Raw genomic sequence first — 10,258 nt, forward strand, 5'->3', positions numbered from 1 at the left:
AGACCTGCCCTTCAGCCTGGTTAAGGTGGAGAGCACATTGATTAAGAGTAGGGCCTCAGGAGTCGACTGTCATCAGTCAGAATCTTGCCTCTTTTCTTCCTAGTTGTGAGATGTTGAGCAAAGTGCTTCACCCCCAGGCCTCAGTTTCCCTTGCTTACAATGGTGAGGAGGGTGAGCAAGATGGTGCTTCAAAGGGTAGTTATGAGGACGAAATGAAATACTGCATTTAAAACAGGAAGCACAGAGCTTGACTCACAGTAAATGCTCAAATAAGAATGTTCGTTATCCAGCTATTGACCCCAGAGCAGAGGCTGGGAGAGTGAAGAAGAGCCCTTGAGTGTTGGCAGTGAGAAGCCTCAAGCTTGGGCCCCTTTGCTCTGAGGAGAGTTGGGAGGCCTCACCAAAGGGCTCAGAGACATTTCCTCTTTTGGGGAGGCCCATGCCCTTCCGTGTGCAAGGACATAGCTGTGAGGAGACGGCTTTCCCTCCAGCACTTGGGGCCTGGGGAAGCGAGGCTCCCCTCTTCCCTTCACACCCCTACCTGAGTCTGGAGGGCCTTTAAGGTGCATCATCTATCCCAACACAGGGGCCTATTCCCATTCTCCTGCCCACAGGCTTGGGGCAGGGGCTGATGAGTGGTGAGGAAGTCCCTGGAGATCCACCCTCAGGGATAGAGAGGATGCTGAAGTTTAAAGGGATGCCAATCCTGCCTTCTAAGAACAGGGATGGGACCAAGCCTGTCAGACAGGTCCTTTTCTTATTTTATAGAGAAGCACCCTGGGCCTCTGTGCTCCCATCTCAGTTAAAACCCATTTTCCCAGCCCCCGTCTTCTGAAAGTTAGTTGGTAGTGAGAACAAATCACAGGGGTGAGCCTCCCCTGGGGCCTGAGCCTCTAACTCAGGATATCATGGCCCTGCCTTCAGGTGGACACAGTGAGAAGCTGCTTTGAGAGATGGACAGGTAGGTGTCAAGGAGAGGCAGGGTGCTCATGACCTTTGTGTGGTCCCCCAGTTGTGCCTGCTTCTTTGGGTGGCTCCTTGGGCCACATCTCAGTAACAGAGGCACTCAGAGGTCACACATGCAGGTGTGCTTGCATGTGCGCGCGCGCACAAACACACACACACACACACACACACACACACACACACACACACTGCCTTCCTGGGCCAGGGAGGTAATGCAAATGAGTGAAGTTAGCCAAGAGTAAGACAAATGGGGCAGAGTGGGTCTGTAATAGCCTGGAAACCTTATGATTTGTTCTAAGGGAGAGAATTTTCTAATTTTAGAAATACTTCCACTGGGTGCAGTCTTCCCATGCCCTGTCAATCCTGTTTTGGCTTTGGTGGTGGCAATGCCCTGTCTGTGCCAACTCATGGTGTGGGATGGAATGTGGGGGTGGGGCAACAATGGCCCTTGGGATCACTGGATATCCTAATGAAACTTCATCCAAAGGGGCTGGGTGGAGAGGAAGAGATGAACTCAGCCACCCAGCATCTGCACAGGACATGCTGCAGCCATAGCCACTGGGCCCTGCCGTCCTGGTGGAGTCCCCCAGAGCCTTGTGCCTGTGAAACCTCTGACAGCCCCAGATCCTGTCTGCAGAGGGGAAGGGGGTCTAGGGAGGAGGCCGCTGGGTCGGGAGCCACCTGGTCCTTGCAGGTGAAGCTTCAGGCAACCTTGGATCACATGGTTTTCCTAGCTTCTGGAGAACACAAACTCCTTCCCATAGGGGGACCAGGGGCCCCCTTAGGCCTCCTGGGGTTTCTGCAAAGTGATAGCCTCTGTCTCAAGTCTTATTTCCTCTCTAGCAGCAACGCCCCCATGAATGAGGCCTGGACTTCTCAACAGAGATTTCAACAAAAAAGAGGCTTAAAGGAATAAGGAATTTGCAAATCTTACATGCTGGAAACAGGCCAGGAGTTCAGTGACGCTGCAGGAAACTTGAGATTTTCCCAAGAGCACCAAAGCCCCTCTCTCTAGCTTCCTGCTTGCCCCCAGCACTCTAGAAAGCTCAAATAAGATTATTGGAAAGCCTGGCCATTAGAAGGCAACTCATGGTCTATTTTTAGCCTGGATCCTGTATCAAAACCAAGTGACAAGCATATCCTTAGCATTAACAGCAGCCCTTTGCTCAGAGATAAGGGCTGTGGTTAAGAGTAGTATGCATGTGCATGTACGTGTGTGTGTGTGTCTGTGGCTGCAGACCCTTCCACTGGCTAAGACTTTTAAACTGTCTTTTGCTAATCTATCAGAAGGATGGACACATCTTTAGAAAGCTTCCCAAGAGGAATAGGCCTCAGCTTTGGGCAGAATGTGGCAGAGGGAAGCATCCCTGTGCTGACAGCTAGAAGGGGTACGTTTTACATATTTGGAAACCAAGGCCTAGAGGAAGGCAGAGTGGACTCAAGACAACAATGTCAGATCAGGACTTGAACCCCATACATGAAAACCCTATTTAATGTTACCTTCCCCTCCCCAGGATGGATGGTTGGGGGCCTTGGTGGTCATTCCCTTTCACGTAGGTGACAAGGTGGTTCTCAGGGAACCGGCTACCCGCAGCGCATTTACTCAAGGCCCTCAGCAGAGCGATTCCAGACCCTTCCTCCTGTTTTCTGGGGAGAGCTTCCTACCCTGGGAAGCAGGGAGCTCTTTAGCCAGAGTCCTGGCCTTTTCAAAAGTCAAGGGACACAGGCTCCAAGCTGGCTGTCCCTCTGACCTGCAGCGTGACCTTGGGGAAGGTCACTGCCCCTGCTGAGCTCAGGTGCTCCGTCTCACCATGTGAGGGGTGGGATGAGACCTCCAGCAGCCCTTCCCGTGTTCACTCAGGGCCTCGATGCAGAAGAGCCCACCAGCCCAGCACCCTGGGAATGACACAGGCCCCCACTGGGCTCTGAACTATGTCCCGGGGGCTTCTCTCGAGAGATCTATGTCCTCAGTTCCACCTAGCTATGCTCAGTTTGTGCATCCTTGATCCTCCAAAACACCCGGCCAGTATGTCCAGTTATCTCCACTTACAGATCAGAAAGTGGCATCCCAGAGGGGCCAGGTGGCTCTCCCAAGGTCACACATCAGCAAGTGACAGGGCTAGGACTGGAGCCAGCACTGTTCAAGTCTGAGCTGGGGGACATTTCCCACTTTCCAAGACCCATGCGTAAAACTTGTGGAATTCTATCTCCAGGAAATGGGGCTGTGGTTTGAGTAAAACAAGAGGGGCTCCGTTGACCATTTTCATAACTATACAGTGAGGCATCCAATTCTCACATTTGCCTGGCACTTTACAACTTCAGCCCCCACCTCCACCTCACAACAGTCCTTGAGGAGGTAGAGCAGACCCCCTCAATTCATGCCACACATGAGGATGCGGAGGGCTCCCCAGGTCACAGGTGGTGGGTAGCCAAGGAGAGATTCATCACTGGGCCCCCTCGCCCCAGCCCCAGGCTCACCCAGGTACACTGCTGCTGCCCTGCAGAGCAGTGCTTCTTGAGGGACTGAGAAGGAAAGCGAGGGGCAGATGTTGATAGATGTGCCCACCTGTCCCTGGCTGGCTTGCTCCCACCCCTTGGGTAGCCCTGTATGCTGTGCCCAGTGTGCAGGGGATTACAGCCAGGAGGTGGGGTCTTACCAGCAGCAGTGGCGATGCCTAGGAGCCGGCAGGTGTATTCCAGCCCGGTCCAGAACACCTGCAGTTTCATGGTGCCCGGGTCAAGGAGAGGGTCCCAGCAGGGTGGGCAGTAGAGGCTCTGGCCCGAGATGCTCCTGGAAGCCTATGTGCAGGGGGAGGCTGTGGCTGCCAGCTCCAGGCCCCCGTGCCTGGGGGCCCTGCCTTCCCAAACAGTCCGGGCCACCACAGCCTGGCTGAGGTGTGAATAGGGCTCACCTTCCTTGCTTGGGCGACCGTGCCCTTGCCTGGCGCTCAGCTTAATCATTACCTTGGAAGAATTCCCCTACTGCTCTGCACAGCCCTGGCCTGGCCTGGAGCCGCTGTGGCTCCAGCGCAGCCGCCTGAGATCAGGCCGATTAGGGCTGGGCTGGAGGCAGCCTGGGGCTGGCAATTAACCATTTCCAGCGGGGAGGAGACAGACGAGGACCCAGCCCAGTCCCTTCCTTCCTGGGCAGCTCTGAAAAAGTCACACCTGGACCTCAGGCCTGCGGGGGCGGGGAGAGTATGTCTGGAGGTGATGATGTGCATGCAGGTTCATGTGTGTGCCCCTGTGAGAGAGGGGGATGTGTCTTTAAATCACCAGCAGAAACAACTTTTGAAATGAGTTCCAGGCTTCTATTCTTCCGCATATAGGTGGATTAGAAAGCTTTCCAGTCTGTGGTGGATTTGAACTCTGACCAGACATACTTAGCTCAGGCCCACGCCACACATGGACCTTCCTTTATCCCCAACATGCATCCCAGACGTGTGATGTAGGAAATTATCATGATTCTTTGGGAGGAGAGTTGCCACGTCAATAATTAACTGGGTGACTTTGGCGAAACTCAAAGATATCTGGGAGCCTTAGTAACTTCTGCAGAAAATGAATGAGAGGGTTTGGCTGGATGGGTGGTTCTCAAGCTGTGTTCTGAGAGCTCCGCCAAGAAGCCTAGCCTCTAAAATTTGACAATCGTGGGCTTTTATTAATTCTTAATTTACTGACTGATAGAACGCATTGAATGATATCAAGTTTTAATTTTCCTCCCAGGCATTTTTCTGAAATCTTTGACCTGTTTGCTTGTATGGGATAGACAACAAAACAACCAAAAAAATTCAGGGGAAAAAGTCCCCCAAACCAAATTACAATAATAATGGGGAACTCAGGCATAGTCTGTCTTGCTTTTTTCTTTGGTGAAGATGAATAGACCCTCATATAATGAATAGATATTTTTTGCTATTAAAATTATTCTAATTTGATTAATTTGATCAAGACTTCATAGCATCCATAAAGACTACCATTTTCTCATCTTGCTTTCTGAATGAGTTTAAGAACCTCTGTGTTCGTGTGATCCTCAAGACCAACTTTAAAAATGTTTGATTTGACATACTTATTTCTTGAGTTAGCTGACTGTATTTAATAGCAGACTGTTTATCAACTGCAGACTCCCCAGTTTTCCACAGGTCTTGATACCTGTGTACCCCGCCCCCAGATTCTGGCGCCCGGATCTCTGTGGTACACACCGACCTGCACAGATGTTGCTGCTGGGGCCTGGGCATCAGAGCCCCATGACTGGATGCCCTTTAGGAGCCTGTTCTCTCTGAGCTCCTTGGGAAGCTCTGCTGGCCCCACAGCATCCTTGCTTCTTCCTTGAAGTTCTCCATCTCCCCCAAGCTGAGCCTAGTGCACAGGAAAGTGCTTCCTGAGGAAAAGGCTGTGGAGAGAACTCAGTTCAGGCACTACCCACCATATCAGGCAAAGTGCTTTTAGCTGTTAGGAGGTTAGGGGTGTTCTTCCATCCCTGAAGGTGTCCCTGCTTCACTGGAGCTGCCTCCTAAGAGGGGTGGAAGAGTTGGGTGTTGGGCTGATGGTGGAAGGAGTGTAGGGCTTGTGGCAAAAGCAAAATGTGGAGGGACCCCAGAGAGAGCCCCTCTTGAAGAAACTGCAAAGAAGCATCCCACAGAGTTTCTGAGTCCTCTTACTACCATTCAGCCATCTATGGAGCTCCATGGGGAAAGGAGAAATCTGGCTGGGCAAGCGAGTCCCTTTGACCTCTCAGAATTCAGAGAAAAGACTGCCAGGAACTAGGGGCCAGAGACTCTAATATGGAAGAGGGCAGAGAAGGTGGTGAAGCTCTCAGACATTCAAGTCTGACTTTGCAGTCACTAATTGCCCAGAGGAAGAAGAGAAGGGACATTTCCCAGAGAACTCAGTGGACCGCCTAGGGAGCTCGTGGAAGGCTGAGAAAGGGGCAGGATAGAGGGAAGGACAAGGAACTGTGGAAGGCTGTGAGGAACCTGCAGAGTGTGGAAAAGTGCTCTGAGCAACAAAAAGGGAGTCTCAGATTACAGCAGCACAGGAAGCAGAGTTCCAGGGACCCTGCTGTTCTGGACAATGGTAGAGAAAGCCCAATTTCAACCTCTATTGCGTCCTAAGGAGTCCAAACTTGCATTAGGGGGTGGAAACTATGGGCGAAGCTTTTAGCTCAGATAGGGGAAGGTGCTCTGACAGTCAATCATCCCCCGACTGCTGAGATGGCTGAGGTCATGAGTTCCCCGGAGCCCACATGAATACTGGGGGGATGCGGAAGGGGTTGGAGCGACGCTGTGTGCAGTTCTCAAGCACTGATTGAGCAATTATGTCCCAGGACTCTGGTTCTGGACGGCTAGGATTCCTGGAAGAATCCAGACAAGCGCTCGGAGGAGTGCAGGGATGCCACCTAGAACACAAAGGAAGAGAGCCGGGGTCTCTTACCTTGTCTGGTTCCTCTTCTGCCCATCTGCCCACCATCTCTGGATGCCCGGAAGGGGCAGAGAGCAGAGTGGGGAGAGAAAAGAAGAGGTGCCAAGCTCAGCTCTGCAGTTACCAGCTGTGCAGCCTAGGGAGTTCCTTACCCCCTCTCAGTCCTAACCTCCTTACCTGTAAAATGGGTCTACAAGGGGTCTTACTGGGTTAGATGTACTGTGTCAAAAGTACCTATGTAGAGCAGATGCCAGGAGATGGGAGCCAATATGAGTGAACAAAGAAAACTTGACTGTACTGTGGCCAACCCAAGGTATGTTTTATTAACGCAGAATTCCAGCCATTGAATCAACAAGACCCCAAACTGAGGGCACAACCTGGCCCTGACCTCATGTAGAACCAGGGTAAAGGGAGTACCTGATCTTTGGGATGACAGGGCTCGTCCAGAGATTTCTTTACTATGTTGTTTCATTTCCTTGTATACCAACCAGAGTCCCTGTGTGCTGCAGCCATAGAAAGGCAGGTTGACTCAATCACTTAAATAATCCAAGTCCCTTGGTGATAGAATGTCCTGCCTCCACGGCTGTGAAAACTTGTGCTGACATCAGCAACGATTCTAGCAGCTGGTGTTGGCTCAACAGTAACTGCATTCCAGGAGCTGTGCTCACTGCCGTACATGCATGTCTATTCTTCTTCTTATTTACATTTTACAGACGAGGAAGCACAGTCACATTCGGTTAAGTGCATTTGCTCACGCTCACACAAAACAGACATGAAGGGATGATGAGTCCAGTGCTCTCAGCTCGGCCCCTCTGCTGCCCATTGTGGTTTTACAGGTGCCTCTGTCATAAAGTGGCCCAGCCAGAGGAGACCATCCCAGGAGCCCTGGGGCAGATCATTCAGGTGAGTTTCAGGTGGAAACTGGTGTTGACTTGTTCACTGCTCCTAGATCTGAGGAGGCAGTTGTGGACTCGCGGAAGCTCTCCAATGTGTTCTCCTGATGGTGGTCCATGGGAATGAATGCCTCCAGCAGTCAGGCTGCAGCTCTCCCCCCACCTTGTCTAGAGCTTCTGTGTGTTGCTATAAATGGATGCTTCACAGATACTCCTCACCCTACTCCTCAACATATGGGATGGCCATAAATTGTGCATCATTAAAAAGAGTACAAAAATTCTGCATGCCCACGATGGCTCTGGGGAATGCGAGAAGTCAGGAAAAGATGAAATGTGAATATGTGCTAATCTTCATCTGTTGAGGATGAGGAAGCTTCCACAAAATAGTAGGAAGCTCATGGGCATAGCTCAAAGCAAATACCTGGCCCTGGAGAAAAATCCCTGGAGGCAGTCTAAGCCTTTGACCTCTTCAGATCCTTTTGTCACCTCACCTCTCCTCTCAGTGTCTGCAGAAGAAAATAGAAACCCTCAGGCCTGCACCCTCCAAACTCCTTGCGTTCCTCCTAATTGCACCCTCTCCCTCACCTGTTCTTTACTTCCAGCGGAGGAAGAGGGGTTAATCCTTGTACTTGTGCTTTCAATTGCTGTCCTTGTGTGTCTTCTGGGATCTGGGACCCATGTCTTCCAACTTTTCCCTCCACCTGTCCCCTCTACTCATCTATAGCTAAGAGCAAAGCTTTCCTGCAAGACACTGCTTTCCCCTGCCCACCACATGTGGTCTCTCTTCCCTTCATCACCTAGGTTTTTGAAAGTGGTCTAAATTTACCACTGTCTCCTATGTCTTTGTTTTCCATTCCCTTGTCTATCTACTGAAATGTAGTTTCTACCTGCTTCCACGTCACTATGACCACACTGGCCTGACATCTGACCACCAGATCCAGTGGCCTAATTTCTGTGCTCATTAAGCTCCACCTCTTGGGATTTTTAGCATTTGAAACTGTTAACTGTTTCTTCCTTCTGGAAAAGCTCCCTGTCACATTATCCATGGTAATCATCCGTGTGAACTACATGCATTAGGGCTTGCATTCTTTCTACTTTCTCTGTGTCCTTTAATGAGTCCTTTTTCTTTGCTGTTTTCCTAGTGATGATCTGTGGTGAGCAGCCTCCAGATGGTCTCAATGATCCCCTCTCCTGGTATTCACACTTTGTATGATCTCCTCCCGCATTGTACTAGGGTTGGTCTGTGTGACAGAACACGACAGAAGAGGTAGCATGTCAATCCCAATGTTAGGTTATAAAAGACACTACCTTGGTCACTTTCTCTCTTTTAGGGGAAGCCAGTTGCCAGGTCCTGAGGAACCCTGCCTAGAAGCCTGCATGGCGAGGAAATGACATCTCCTGCCAACAGCAGCCATGTGAGTGTGCTTCAAAGCAAGTGCCCAGCCCCAGTCCAACCTTCAGGTGAGTGCAGCCCCGGCTGCCAGCGTGACTGAACTCTCAGGAGAAACTCTGAGCCAGACCCACACAGTTGTTTGTTCTTTCAAGTTGCTAAGCTTTAGGGTAATCTGTTACTCAGCAAGGTGAAGTAATATATCATTTGGAAACCTCTTTTCTCTCATCCACTCTCTGCTCGTTCTGATTATTTTCTAATTCCATGGTTCGAGTGTTGTCAGGATAAGGATAATTCCCAGTGAAGGCCTCTGCCCCAGGCCCTCTTCTTAGCTGCAGAGCTAAATTTCCTCCTGTTTATTGGTCATCTCTGTATCAAACTCAGTATGTCCTGAATTGAATCTAATGTTTCCACTCAGTTATTTTCCTTTTTTCTGAGTTTTACACCTTGGCTACTAGCCTCATTATTATTCTAGTTACCAAAGCCAGAAATACACAAATCGGTTTTGACAACTCTTCTTTTTCCCCAGTTCTGCCAATTCTGCCTTATAATTACTTTTCATCTGCCTCCCCATGTCTGCTGCTCTTAGCCCTCTTTGAGCTTAGCCCTCATTATTTCTGTCTCAGTTCACTGACACAGCAGGGTCTTCCCGCCTCCAGTGTCACCGTCTCCAGTCAACCCTCCACCCTGCGCCTGAGTTGTCTGTGGAGACTGCAGCTCTTCACAAGTTACGTCCCTGCTCAATGCTTTCAAAGACTTTCCATTGCCTAAAGAATGACGTCTGAATTCCTTAGTTCAGAACCCAAGCCTTCTGCAAGCTGCCCCACGCCGTCTTTCCGCCTGTCCCGTCTCCATCCCCTCCCTTCTTCTCCAGACCTTCTAGGCTGTCACCTCAGCCCCGCCAGACACACGCTTTCACGCTGCCCTTCCCCATGCTGTTCTCTTGCAGTGTCTTGCCTCCTTCTTATGCAATATTCTCTCCTCCTCATCACCGCCACACTCACTATTCAAAGTCCAGGCGAATGGCACCTCCTTGAGGAGCTATTTCCATCTCCTGAAGTCAGAGTTAATTACCTCTCCTCCCAGCCTCCCAGCCCCCATCACAATGTATTCAAGTTTCCTAAGTTAATGTTGGCGTCTCCCACCCACTGGGGAGATTTGTGGACTCAGGGATAACAGATGCTTGAATGAACGAAGGCGTCTTGTTCAAGGTGACACTTTATTTACGTTTTAGTTCTTTAGGATCAGTTTAGCTAAAGCAGAGGAAGTAGGCAAAGCCACATGTCTAACAGTGTAACAAGGTGCAATGAATATATTTTCAGGCAAATTCACCTTTGCCCCTCACCTCTCCTTCCTTCTCTGTGTTCCGTGAAATCCACGTTTACTCCCTCACAGTGCAGTGGGCACCCAGAATCTGTGCAGGGCCTGTGTTACTGTATAAGGCTGTGTTAATGATTGCCCTTCGAATTTTAGCTCACGGGAGGCAGAGCTGCCCAGGGTCCCTCAGGCGTTGGTCTGTGCAGGGCGGACTGAGCTACCTGCTCTGGAATGGGGTGGGGAGGGGCTACTGAGCTGCAGCTCACATAAGGGTCTT

At 50.6% G+C, this 10,258-nt stretch overlaps 1 protein-coding gene across 2 annotated transcripts in view; it reads right to left on the bottom strand.

The window, feature by feature from the left end:
* TMEM72 (transmembrane protein 72) overlaps window positions 1–4,026 on the bottom strand; it is a 30,897-nt gene extending 26,871 nt beyond the window's left edge. For both annotated transcript variants that reach the window (XM_003363591.4, XM_070264120.1), the window contains exon 1: window positions 3,624–4,026. In XM_003363591.4, coding sequence (XP_003363639.2) covers window positions 3,624–3,693 — 70 coding nt within the window. In that variant the 5' untranslated portion in view covers window positions 3,694–4,026. The remainder of the gene's footprint in view (window positions 1–3,623) is intronic.
* Window positions 4,027–10,258: the final 6,232 nt, after the last annotated feature.

This window comes from Equus caballus, chromosome 1, assembly GCF_041296265.1.
Source record: "Equus caballus isolate H_3958 breed thoroughbred chromosome 1, TB-T2T, whole genome shotgun sequence".
NCBI classification, from domain to species: Eukaryota; Metazoa; Chordata; class Mammalia; order Perissodactyla; family Equidae; genus Equus; species Equus caballus.